The sequence below is a fragment of the Haliaeetus leucocephalus genome, unplaced genomic scaffold (genome assembly GCF_000737465.1).
Source record: "Haliaeetus leucocephalus isolate CR32 unplaced genomic scaffold, Haliaeetus_leucocephalus-4.0 Scaffold184, whole genome shotgun sequence".
Taxonomy (NCBI): domain Eukaryota; kingdom Metazoa; phylum Chordata; class Aves; order Accipitriformes; family Accipitridae; genus Haliaeetus; species Haliaeetus leucocephalus.
The window spans coordinates 850,223-863,991 of record NW_010972620.1 but is presented as its reverse complement, the minus strand read 5'-3'; the positions used below and the strand labels follow the sequence as shown (position 1 = coordinate 863,991).

The window sequence follows — 13,769 nt, the reverse complement described above, 5'->3', positions numbered from 1 at the left end:
CTTCCCCATCCCACTGGGTGGAGGGAGTGAGCGAGTGTCTGCTTGGTGCTTAGTTGCTGGCTGGGGTTAAATCGCGACTACATTATGAGGCCATGATCGTTGCAGATACCTTTATGTGCATTTGTAAGAAATTTTCTTCAATTCCTAACTGACTTTTTTTTTTTGTTTGTAAATGCTAAGAGAATAGATAAGCTGGAGGGGATCTGTAAGAAGTGTGCTGTGTAGAGGTTCACACTCAGTCTACAGGGGATCTTCCCCAAAATCCATGCGTCAGATTTGAAAAATTTCAAAACACACCACTATCTACAATAAGAAAGCAAAGAGAAAAGCTATTGTTTCATGATCTTTCTATAGTCTGTTTAACTACTTTTCTTTAAATACTTCCTGGCCCTTGGCTGTTGTAACAGTGTCTGGAATAGGTAATGGTTTCAGTGAAAATGGATCCATGTTAGTTGTCCGTATGTCCAGATGGTGTTTGTGGGATACCGATAACTTTGTATGGAGTGGATTATATCTGATTTTTTTTTTTTTTGTACCTTTACAAAGAGTACTTGAAAGAGTATTTTTACAAAAGAAAATGTAATTACAGGAGCAATTTTTTGATTGAGGATTGAAATTTCATTTCTGCCTGTTCTGATATGCTAATAAACAGTGATAATAAAGCTCTTTTAATCAGGTGAGATAGACTGTGAAAATTAAAAACTACTTCAACTCTGTTTCCTGTTTCTGACCAACTCTTCTATATTTTGAAGTCAGGGTAGAGAGGCAGGGACCAGTACAGTAAGAAAATAATTTCTTTTAGCAGAGGGATCAGGTCATGTGTGGGGACTTTGCTGGAGCAGTGCAACTACAGTGCATAAAGAGGGCTTATGGTCTTAGAAAGCCACACGAGCTCTGGTTGAGACTGACTGTGTTAAAGGTCTCCTTTTTGTTGTTCATAGCTTGGTGACAGGCCCTCCCTTGGGAAATGATGCTTTCCAGACTTGGAATTTGCTTCAAAGTAATACATATTTCACTGAAGAAGAAACAGCTTTGCAGTTTTCTATAATTACTTTTTTTTAATAGCTACATAGCTACATGCAGGTATCCTCATGGGTAATTTTTTTTTTGAACAGCAGGGAAGCAGGAATTGCAACACTGAAATTTGAAGGTAGAGGAGAGTCTCTCAAGAATTCTTTGTTATTCTGGTAGAAACACACTTTGGGTTTATAGCTAGAACTCTTTGAAGATTGCTTGGTGTACATGTTTAATGTTTGTTTAATTTATTCAGCTAGGCTTTTGAGATGCATCCTGGTCACACCTCTGAGAGGGGTAGCACAAAGGTGGCTACAGTCCTCTGAATGCTGTTATAAATCTAATTCATGTTGCAAAGTTAGTGGTGCTAATGATAATTCTATTTCTATTTTTTTTAATGTCTTGCTTTCAATATCTGCAAGAAGTGTTGTGTTTGGCCTCACCCTTTCTCTGTCAGGTACTGTGACAGAACACAGCTAGCTAGCTACAACATCATTTTTGTAGCAGGTAAATTCCCTTTAGCTTAGCGTTGAGGTTTCTCTATTCTGTTAGTATCTTCAGTCTCTTTTAGGGGCAGAAGTTTGCCTTTAAAGCAGATAGCAAAACAAGTCCATATTGAATAGATAAGGAAGGAGTCAGTGTTATCTCTTTATAATTTCTGGAGAATTGTAGACAGAATGTTTCAAATTTCAGGACGTGTAGTTTTCGTAAGTATCACCAACTGGCAAGCCTGTGCAGCTTGAAATCCCAAACCAGGAGGTGGTATGTGGAAATCAGCGGTGGCAACATGCTGAAAAGGATGAAGAAGATGGCAAATGTCAGTAATAGCTCAACAAGAGGCAACGCATAGATGAAAGACTAACCTTCCGTCCTCCCCAACACCATAATATACTTGTATTTGACAGATTAGGAAAATGGCATGTTTTAGGTTGTATATAAAAGTTGGGTGTTAAATTTTTAACTTTTGTTTGTTTGGAAATCAGTGGGTATAGGTTTGCGGATGCCCACAGAACCTTAAACATTACAATTCAGGTTCTTCTAAATATTTGAGTAAACTTTTTACATATATATATAGCATATATTTATGGATTGTTGTAGTTACCTTCAGGAACAAGGACTGTTGATTTATGTAATTTGAAAATATCAGCCATGCAGTCATGCAGCACAATTGCAACATACCTTAAATTTGCACAGCGGCTGGTAGCTTAAAGGTATGCCTACACAGATGCTATTAACGTTAACTATTACTATGCTTTTTTGTTATTTGTTTATCCACCTGAAAATATGAAGTATGGTGTCTTTGTTATATATGTTTGCCTCCTTTGACCAATTATTATCTGTATCTTCAGGTTAAATGGGCTAAAGAAAATTACCATCACAATATTGGCTCTCCATATTCTTTACGTTTAGCTTCTGCTGATGTTACTGGAAAAATAATTGTATGGGATGTGGCAACAGGAACAGCTCGTTGTGAAATACAAGAACATGCAAAACCAATTCAAGGTAATGATAGTGCATGATGTTTGCATGGAAGTTACTTTATGGAGCATTGTGTACAAATCCATCACATAGGTTTGGTAAACTATGCTCAGTTCTGCCATTGAATTTTACTGTTGGGATTACTAGCCTTCTGTATGTTTGTTTACTTATTTTATGTGTAAATGTAAGATTTACTGTCTCCCAGAGGGATGCTGTGAGATTTAATTCATTACGGTAATATTTTCCAAGATCTTCTGACAAAAAAGTTAGAATCTATTTTTATTGATGTTATTGATTGAAATAATAATATTTACAGTGTCAAGTGCATCTTCCTGCTTTTGAATTGGGGATGTAGTGCAGTTTGCATTGCACCTGAATGTTAATGCCATCCGTAGTGGTGTAGTACTTTAACAGTTATGACATTGCTGTAAGTTAAGAGTTTTGATTATGTACATATACTTTGATAATTATTTAGGTAGTTCATTATATAGCTAATTCTGATCAAATATGCTAGCAAGATAACATACATTTGCAATATAACTAAATAGAAGTTTTTTTTTTAAATCTGTGCAGTTGTCTGATTCACAGCAGCAGGGAGGCTTTTCTATGTGTAGCAATATTAAGATGTGAAAAGTGAAATGGAGAAAGAACAAGTTACTGTGTAAATTTTAGTGTAGAAGACAGTTGTAAATAAGGTAGGTTTCACGTAGAGTTGGTAGTATGAAGTCTTGAAACTGAGTATGACATGTGAATTAGGTTTCAAGTGTAATTAAGTAGACATAAATGGTAAGAGTTAACACAGTCAAGAGAAAGAGGAAATTTTGAGATGGTATAAATAACTGGTGCTGGCTTTTATTTGAGGAAGTTAGCGGTGGTATTTGCTGCTTTTGATTCTGTTCTGTGGGTGGTAGCCCAGTGCAGCTGAGAAGGTCTTAAAAATACCCAGTAAACTCTACCTGAAGAGTTCTGGGCAGCTGGATATTTGAAGACTCTTTATCCCATTACCAGAGAAAAAGAATCATGATCTCATTCAGGAATTTCACAAGTCCCTGAGGGAAGTAAAAAAACAAAACCAAAACCCAGCCAACCAAAATCCCACAAAAAAACCCCAAACAAACAAAGCAAGCCTGGAGAAAGGAGCTATGCATTTATGATGATGTAAGCTATAGAAGTCTTATGTTTGCTTGTGCTAGAGGGAGAAATGTCTAGAAGCCTGGCATAGAGGTCAGTACTATCTTAATTGGCCTGATGAAGGAGAGAGAATGGAAAATGTAGCCACTGGCCAGGTATAACACAATTAAGAGATATTGGAAAGGAATAATTAAGTGTCTTTATCATTGCTTCTTTTTGTGCTCATCTATTAGTAAGGTGTCATCCATCAAATGCTCCCTTTCATTAGTTAGCATCTTGTACTTTGTCAATGAAAAAGTTAAGGTAGTGGTTAGAACTCAGAAGAGGGAATCAAAAGATGTAGGCTTCATTGCTTGATGCATCACACGCTCAATATTGTTTTTACTATTGCTTTAATAGGTGTAGTTTGTAGTTGATAGTAGTATTCTCCTACTATTGTAAAACTTGGGGTTTTGCTTCTAATTACTTGTGGTAGGCACTCTTTAGTCTATTGGAACCACCCCTAACAGAGCTGACTGGCTAGGCTGGTGGAATCTGGTTAGCTTTGTGGCTGTGCTCCTGTGGCCGGTCTGCTTCCAGTACCTGAGCGGATGCTGCCAGTGGACTGCTTCCAGCATCAGACTGGTTCTTTCAGAATTAGCTGGGGGGGATAACTCCGCAAGTACAGCAGCATCTACATGCTCTGCTGCATGTTCTGGATTTTTGTTCATTGCTACTGCTGGCCAAGCTAGTGATATGTCTACAAATTATTTCTGAAGTAAAATTTAGAACACTTCCCACCCCTACCAAGAAACTACCATAATGGCTTTCTAAGAATAATTCATAGTTATTTGGACTATTTTAATAGCTTGTGGTGATGCTTGTGTTATACGTGGGTTTTTTTATTTTCAATTCTGTTATTTGAAAGCCTACTTATGAAATCAAGTTGTTTGGCTTTTGTTATTATTCTGTTTTTATAAATCCTGTGAAAGTAGATACAGTATTGTAAGTCTGATAGTAGGACACTGAAAATTTATTCTGTTGACTGCAGTTAATTTTACTAGTTTTATTGCTTTTTGTGTGTTATAAGTTGCATTATATTTACTCCTGACACCAATTAACTGAATGTTTGGTGGAGTTTTGACCGTGCCATTTGAAGATTTGTGCAGGTTTTCAGTTGCAACGAAGGCTTTCCAATCTGCTGGGTGAGAAAAAAAGTTAATAAGCAACAGAATTAAAATTCTGTTCTGCCCTCAGTCCCTGATTTGATTCAGCAATAACCTCTAACAAAAGCAGCTTCTTTTCCTTTCCATCTGTTTGAGGCCTCTGGCTTTTTACAAGCCTGTAAAAAATGGTGCAAATACAGAGATCGAGCACCAGAGTGATCTGCTGGTTCTCTGTGTTATCTGCAAGAGCTTTGTAGGGTAACAGCTGGAGCCACACTATTTCAATGAGGAGAAAAGTGGTGCATCAATGTAAGGCAGTCTTCTTTATTTGATCCAAACTCTGCATTCAGCTGAGAAGGAGTTAACCTTTTGTTAACTTACAGTGTAACTGATTAGGACACACGGCTGGATTTTTTTTTTTTCTTTTTTTTTTTTTCCCCCCTGAAACCCAGTGAGGAGCACTTACTACCTCTGAAAAAGCTGTATTGATAAAACAGAAGAACGGCTGAGGAAGGAAGTTTTTTTTCAGCATCTTAATGTGTATGAATATGGTGTAGAGAAGCTGTGACTTAGTGAGGTCACGCAGTGAGTGGTAGGAGCTGGACTGGGGGCACTTCATCCATTGCCTGCCTGACCCTTTCTGTTGTCTAAAACACTGACCCACGGAGCATATAGGTAGCTCTAATACAGCTTCTTTCAAGTAACTGAGGTGTCTCTCTGTTCTTATTGACAGAAAACATAGTCTTTTATGTCTGTTTATCTTGAATGGTTAAATGATGCCCAGCCGTGATGATTGGCAACCACACCTCTTTAGACTGACCCTAGCATTTAAGCACTGTATTTGTATTCTTGATTGTGTGTTACAGTCAGTTTCATTTTACTCTTGAACTTGCGACTCGCTGTTTAAAAAGTATTTGAAGTGGAGAAGACATTTGTTTCCAGGTCCAATACTGATATCATCTCAAATATTAATTTGGGGTGGTGTTATTTTTCATGGTGTCACCCCAAATATTAATTGGGATGGTGTGTGGTTCTTTTCATTTTGACTTTACAGTGGTTCTGTACAGTATGGTATGTTGTTTCAGATAGGAATTCACTGGCTGAAAAGATCTGAGTTCTTCAGATAGGATGTGGGTTGTGCGTGTCTGTGTACGCATGTGTAACTCAGTTTATTGCTGCTTGTTAAAAACATAAATTCAGGCCATAAAAGGAACTTATTTTTTAGAATTGTGAAATAGAAGCATCTTGTTACTAACAAGTCACTATTCATTTCTTTAAAGATGAGGTATTATATAAGAATAGTTTTAAAATAGAACAAAATTTTTTTTTGAAATGTCACTGTTCCTTCTTTCTTTTGACAGATATGCAGTGGTTGTGGAATCAAGATGCTTCTAGAGATTTACTGCTTGCAGTTCACCCACCTAACTATATTGTGCTGTGGAATGCAGACACGGGCACCAAACTTTGGAAGAAAAGTTATGCTGAAAATATCCTGTCTTTTTCATTTGACCCCTTTGATCCATCACACTTAGCTTGTAAGTTTGTATGTATAAAATAGTGTGACCTGAATATGTGTGACCAGGAAAAAATGTTAAACTAAAATGTTAATATTGAGATTAAAAGTAATGAATTGGAGAGATTCAACATTTATTTGTTTCAACATCATAAATGCCAAGAAGTCTCAAAAAAAAAAAAGACGAGGAGTCTTTGGCCAATATGGAATCTTCTAAAATAAGATGCCATTGTGGGGGGGGAGGGGAAAAGTAGGCACGAGTAGAGAAGGTAGAGATCTGAAAAGAAATGTCTGAGACTTTACAAAAGAAGGTGTAAAGTGTGTAGATAGGGGTAGGGAGCTGGAGGAAGCCAAGTACAGAGAGCCCTGTTAAACTGACATAAAAAGCTATAAAAGGATGGATGCTGAGGGAGAATCCAGTGAGATGAGTAGACTAAGAAGAAACATTATTTTCAACAGAAAGGATTTTTTTTTAAAGGAATAAAGTGTGAGCATCAGTTTCAGAAGCAATTCAGATGTCAAGGGGGATGTAGTGCAGATTTATTCACATTTCAGCAGAAAGAAACTAAGAGAAATAAAGAGAGTCACCATTTCATTCTTTAATTTATCTTCATCACTCCTGATCTGTAATGAGACAGTGCAGTTTCCAGGCTTTGTAGTTGTATTTTTTTTTTCTGCCATACCATTCAACCTTCTATAAACAGGTAGTAAAATCTTAGCTACATCTTTACAGCTTAGCTGAATCTTTACGCTGCAACATAAATAATGTGAGTTAATGATTCTCTGAGCCATGCTCTGCATGAGAACAAAAAATGGTGATATAGCCAATGTAAGCAACCCTGCCTTCTATTTGCATTGTGAAGCTTTAAGAAAAATAGTTGATGAGAGAGAATAACTGTTCTGAACAACCAAGAGGTTTCTGCCAGTAATCCCCATGGTATTTTTTTAGTGTCGACTTAATTTTGAAAAATTGAGTTGTGTGGATATTAATTAATTGTAATGGACCATCTGCTGCTCTTTCAGTAGAAGGTACTGGTTGTCTAGAATTATGAGTTTTCTACCTAATACAGTATTATTAAAGTTATTAGCATGTCTCCCCACCAAAATTTCATTACAATGGAATGCCACAATCAAATTGCAGATTGTATTTTGCTATAATAAAAATTGTTTTTCTTGGTACAGTGCTCACCAGTGAAGGAATAGTCTTCATCTCTGACTTCTCTCCTTCCAAAGCTCCTGCCAGCTCAGGAAAGAAAGTTTACATCTCTAGTCCCCATTCCAGTCCTTCTCACAACAAGTTGGCTGCTGCTACGGGGGCCAAAAAGGCCCTCGATAAAGTAAAAATCTTAATCAGTAATGAAAAACCAAGGTAGGTTGCAAATATTTCTTCTCAGATAATGTTTTGTATATCTGTATATTTTATAGATATAATTAGGTTGAAGCCTGTAGGGTAATTAGTTTAAAAAAAGAAAATTCATTGGGGTGGGCAGATAGGTGGATAGCCTATATGAGGACATTATTTAAGAATATAACATTGAGAGTCATTCATCCAGTTCTGTTCATAAAAACAGCCTGTTCATAAAAACAGCCATATCATCCCAGCATGTTTTATATAAGTTAATGATATAATGTTCTCCCTTCACTAACAGATTTTCATGCAGGTGTAAATTCAGAAGCATCTTAGGGGGAAAAAAAAAAAGATGAAAATGGGCTAACGTAATTCATTTCAATTGTGGAATGAGAAGGGATATATAATAAGAGAATAAAAATTATGTAAGTACTGATATTTGAGAAGAATTGTCATTCTGAACATGCTACTACAGTAGGAGGTGTTTTTTAAGTTAATAGTGTATAAATAAAATTAGAATGTATACATTTCTGTTTGTATTTTCTGACTTTAAAATTGTTGCATTTTGAGACTTTTTTTTTAGAAATTCTCTAGGCCACTTTCTTGTGTGGTAAAATTCTTTTTTTTTTCCTTTTGCATTTTCTATTTGAGTAATAAAAGTATTTCTCAAAGCTCTAGTGAATGTGAGAACAAACTAATCAGACTGTATTATCAGTTAGCAGTTGACACCAAAATTTAGTGCAGATATGAAATTTATACTCTGTTTTAATACGGTGTTTAAATTGCAAATTGCAGAGAAGACTTGTTGATACCTCCTCTGGTAATCATTTAAGAAATTGTGATTTTTATATGAAGTTAATGGGCATGATCTTGTAATTTTGTGTTCTATGATGCCTGATTTGTGCTGCATCGGACAGAACACCTGATTTGCAAATACTGAGAGAGTATGCTGCTGCAGCCTTATGTATGCTCTGTAATAACAGCATATGAACAGATACTATTTTTCTACATTCTCCTGTTTGCATTTTAAGTTGTATATGAATATTACCAAAGGTATGGTAGTCTTCTCTTTTCTCACTCCTTTTCCATCCAGAACACCTGAAAAGACTAGAACAGGAAAAAGGGAAGAAAAATTGTAGCAGCAATGGTGTATGTGGTTTTATATGAGTTTAGGAAAACTTTGAGGAAAGAGGAGCAGGAGACTGTCAGTAGAGTAATTGCAGACAATGGGGACCATGTTCCTGAAGCAAGGAATGAGATGCAAGAAGCATGTAAGGGGGTGTTAGTGTGTGGTAGAATGAGGAGATTAAAAACAAACACAACCCCTCAAAAGGGATGATACACTAAATGAGTTCAGAGGCTTTCAAAACTGAGCACAGTATGATGATGTTTTTCTTCAACATGACTTAAGTACAGTTCATTGGATTGCATGTACCTAATGAACCTCTTTACCTTGCAGCCAATCTTCTGTTAACATTCAACAAAATTATCAACTTTACTGTTCTTTGCTACTTTCTCTGAGTTTTGAAAACTGGTATTCTTGATAGGCTAGTTCAGTTCATTTCAAAATAAAGTAATATGCATAATAATATAAAAAATGAAGTAAGCAGTATGTTTAAGGGTAATTTTCCATGAATACCAGTAAATGTCATGACAGCTAGCACTGTTCATAATTGAATTGCTTTGTGTTTGAGATGTGCAAGAATTACACTTGTTCCATTTGAATCACTTGCTATTTTAAAAATTACTCTATAATCTTATTTAGATAAAAGTCAACAGAGTGTGTGTCTCTTGAAGGTCAGTGATGCTTTGCACTGCTATAGCAATTAAATGGAAATCTACAGTTGCTTAGTTATCAAAATAGGAAATATTTGAAAAAAATGTGGCTGCAGGAAAATTTATACTGTTAATTTTATTTTGAAGTATTTGTTGACACAACTTGCTTGAAGTTTATATATGATGTTTTACAGTGCTGAATCTGTAACGCTCAATGACTGTCTTCAGTTATCATATTTGCCTTCCAAAAGAAACTACATGCTATTATTGTATCCCAGAGAAATTTTGATTCTTGACTTGGAAGTGAATCAGACAGTGGGTGTGATTGCAATTGAAAGAACAGGTGTGCCTTTCTTACAGGTAATGAAAATTTGATTAGTTTCTATTATTGTAATAGTTTATTAAGATCATATGTTAGTTCGTGACCCACTGATAGTTGTGTTTTGATTAGTTCTAGAGGATGAAAAGAAGTTAGGTCATCAGGTGGAAAAATGTCCTCTGAACCAAACATCGTTTAATTTAGTTTTCTGAACTCTGCAGTAAACCCACTTCATTTTGCGGTGTTACAAAAGTTACCAATGTGGAAATAGCGCTGTGGAAAAAGGATATTCTGTTCTCTGGTTATTAAGCTGCTTATACACAAGTTAATACTAGTTCTCTGCGCATTAGCCTTTGCTTAATTAGACAGCTAAGTCTAGTCTGAGGTCTTATTGATGCATCTTTATTCTCTTAGAATCATGAATTCTGATACCAAAAGAGAAACTTTTTTTTTTAAAAAAGTGATAGCTAAAAGGAATATATATTAGTACATCAGTGTTTAAAAAAAAAAAAAACAAACAACAAAACCCAAACCAGCAACAATTAAAAAAAAACTTTCAATGAATTTCTCTAATTAATTGACTTCCTTAGTCACAAGTACAATAGCTAAAGAAATTAATTGAACTGTTGCATTAATGGTAACATTTTTAGTGACTTGCTTATACATCAGGAATTGTATGTTCATTTGCAAGTGTACTTTGCAAAAGATAAAATTTTGGTAATGCAATATAATGTACTATCTCTTTACCTAGGTAATTCCTTGTTTTCAGCGTGATGGGTTATTTTGCCTACATGAAAATGGTTGTATAACTTTAAGAGTTCGCAGATCTAGCTGCAGTATAACTGGAACTCCAAATGAAGAGCCAGGTAAGTTTTGTCAAAAATGTCCAGAAATGAACTTTGAGGCATTTTAATTAATACTATAACACCAATATTAACCATCACACCTCATACAGGATGGTGAATTACAGTCCTTCTAGTGTTTTTTTCTCTTATACGTTAAATTTAAATTTATGCTTCATTTTCCCCAAATTGTTTTTGACTTCTCTGATATTTAGTGCAAAATAAGATATATTAATATCCTGAAAATCCCTTTATCACTAAATAATACCTTAATTACCTTAAGTGGCTTAACAGTCACATATACAAGAATGTTTTAGATAAAAGATGATTAGTGTGTTCTTTTTATCTTTAAGAAAAAACATTTTTCAGGCAAACACAAGGTTTTGGAAGTCATTTAGTCAATTGGAAGAATTGGGTTTAGAACTAAGACAGGGACTTAAATTTAGATTAAAATCTAAATTATTAAACCTTTGTCCTGCTTATGAAATGTTACTGAGAATGGCCTTTTAAATATAATGGAGGAGACTGGAAAAAAGAAAGGAAAACAGTTCTGTAAATGTAAATAAGTAATTTTTTTTGTTAGAGTTTGTTTGGTTTGGTTTTGGCAGTTTGGTAATTTCTAGTGAGCTATATTACTTAGTTCCAGGTTTACCAATAAACTAAATGAGTTTGGTATTGTGGAGAACAGATGCACTTTCTGCCCAGATATGAGCCAGTCATTTTTTAGATTTTGCAAGATTCATGTGGAATAAGATATTTTAAAGACAAAGTTCCATTTTGGAGAACTTTTCAGAGCTGTGTTGTCTACAGCAAGATCAACAGTATCCAGTTTTTGATTGTTTTTTTCCTAATTGTTGCACAGGAAGCATATGGATTTCAACCAAAGAGCTCAGTCATGCTGCAAATTTACCTCTGTTGATTGATCACATCATATGTTTTCCACTCTAATTGTTTGCCCTTTGGGGGACGTTGATATTACAGATCCAGACCCAGTTCAAGAGTTGATTTACGATTTAAGAAGTCAGTGTGATGCGATCAGGGTAACAAAAACGGTTCGACCCTTCAGTATGGTGTGTTGCCCAGTGAATGAGAATTCTGCAGCTCTCATAGTCAGTGATGGCAGGGTGATGATCTGGGAATTAAAATCCAGTATTTCTGGCAGAAATGTGCGTAACAGGTAATGGGATTTATTTTTCTTATCAAAGCTTCCATTTGTTACATTTACAAGTGGTGTGTCGCATTTAATTGTATTCTAAAAGCAACAGTGATATCCTTGTATGTGTGGTAGTGTGACGTGCTATACATGTGTATGAATGAAAGGAAGAGGAACAAAATATATTGTCCAAATAGATTAGTTCCCTTGCTTTGGGGAAGCGAAGGAACTTATTTACTCTTTTTTCTTTAAAAAATTCCATACTAAGTGGTTGGAATAAGGAAGCAAAAGATAGAATGAATATTCACATTATTTGGGGGAAACATTTTCTTCTCATTTGGCTTTCTTCAGACTATATAATTTTCCTCAGGAATGGATCCCTCACTTTCAGTCACGTGAAAGGATTTCAGCATGAGTCTGGAAGGGACTAAATTTTTAGTAGGGGAAAGGTTTTCTCCTAGATTTGTCTGAATTTGACACACAGGAATATGAAGCTACACAGCAGGTGGCTGGAATACAGTGGTATAAATAATATTTTTATATACAAAGCCTTTAGAGTTTCAGAATTTGAGCAGTCTCTAAAAATACTTTATGAAGTGGTATAGTTCTTTGAACATTCAATGTATTAAGGTCATGCTGCTGCAATAAACCTTTGAAAGTACTATTGAAAAAATAAATAACTTAGTGCCGTAAAAAAAAAAAATATAGAATTCTTAGTACACTTTTAAATGTCAGTAGTACCAGATTTTCAACATAGATCCTTTTGTTGCTCATCAGTGATTTAATGTTTTTATTCCTGGTATTCTCAAAAATACTGTTAGATGGATTCTTTGTGATGCGTATCCAAGAGAGCTGTTTAGGATCCATATGTTGCTGGGTTTTACTTCTTGTATTCTTAGACTCATTTCCAAAACATTCATCTTTGTCATGGTTATATAACGAGGAAAAATGTAATAAAAAAGAGCCACTGAGCCTAGAGGATTCTGGATATGGTTGGATTGTACTGAAAAATAAAGCATATTTCTAGCTGGCACAGAGTCTTTAATGGATTTTGAAAGAGTCTTCCTCCATTAGCTCTTGATCCTGCTGGATTTGATGGTCTTTAATGAAAATTTGAAGACGAAAGTCCGTTAAAGTGAGATTTTAAAGAAAAAGGCTTTGTACGTACCTTAAACTGCATTTTTGTGTCCAGCTAGGTGCAGTCAGTAGTCTTTGGTCTTTGCTCATGACATAGACCTGTCCTTAGACCAGCAAGATATGATTGCCAAGGCTGCAAGGGCTGTTTGAGTCCCTTTTAGACGGAGATTGTGCTGGAACCCAGTCACAGTCATTGGGGAAAACATAACGCAAAAAACTGATGCATAGATATCTCACAAGACTCTAAACATGGGTAATACTGTAAATTTCTGCTGTAGCTGTATATGCAGAGGCAATCGTGATTGATATGTTTAGGTTCAGTTATGGGTTTCGCCATCTGGAACCTGTATAAGAAGTTTGTATAGGTTAACAAGAACTGTTCTCAAAATTTGGGACTCCGTTCTTAAGTGTCGAAATATTTATGATTGTTCTGTATTCATTAACATAGCTCTACATATTAATACACAATATATTTAAAAGCCTCCATTCAGTGCTTACTTCAGAACAAGGGATACATCTGTCTCTTTCTGTTACTTACAAATAGGTCTGTAAGGAAGATGGAAGTTATTTTGAATTTTGTACATTTTTGTGTGCATTATCTCCTGGTAGAGTTGATCATCGAAGTTGATGGTGGGAATAATGTCAAAATATGCTGCAAGTAGTAAGTGGTAGGAATACTGAAAGAACAACCTGGGGAAAAAAATAAAATCAAGGACCTAAGTCAGCAGGCAATCCAGTTTGTATTAGGAACTTGTTTTCATTTCTTTTACAGCAGTTCAAGTGCATCACCTTTGTATTCCCCAGTCTCATTCTGTGGAATTCCTGTAGGAGCATTCCAAAATAAACTTCCAGACCTCTCATTAGACAACATGATTGGTAAGTATTTTTTTCACTAATATTACTGCTACTCAT

General features: G+C 35.5%; 1 protein-coding gene across 3 annotated transcripts in view; it reads left to right on the top strand.

Moving 5' to 3' along the window:
- WDR11 (WD repeat domain 11) overlaps positions 1 to 13,769 on the top strand; it is a 50,995-nt gene that overhangs the window by 7,690 nt on the left and 29,536 nt on the right. For 2 of the 3 annotated variants that reach the window (XM_010564671.1, XM_010564672.1), the window contains exons 3-9: positions 2,364 to 2,517; positions 6,131 to 6,304; positions 7,465 to 7,651; positions 9,601 to 9,766; positions 10,477 to 10,591; positions 11,549 to 11,744; positions 13,630 to 13,733. In XM_010564671.1, coding sequence (XP_010562973.1) covers positions 2,364 to 2,517; positions 6,131 to 6,304; positions 7,465 to 7,651; positions 9,601 to 9,766; positions 10,477 to 10,591; positions 11,549 to 11,744; positions 13,630 to 13,733 — 1,096 coding nt within the window. The remainder of the gene's footprint in view (positions 1 to 2,363; positions 2,518 to 6,130; positions 6,305 to 7,464; positions 7,652 to 9,600; positions 9,767 to 10,476; positions 10,592 to 11,548; positions 11,745 to 13,629; positions 13,734 to 13,769) is intronic. The other variant, XM_010564673.1, reaches the window with a different exon arrangement.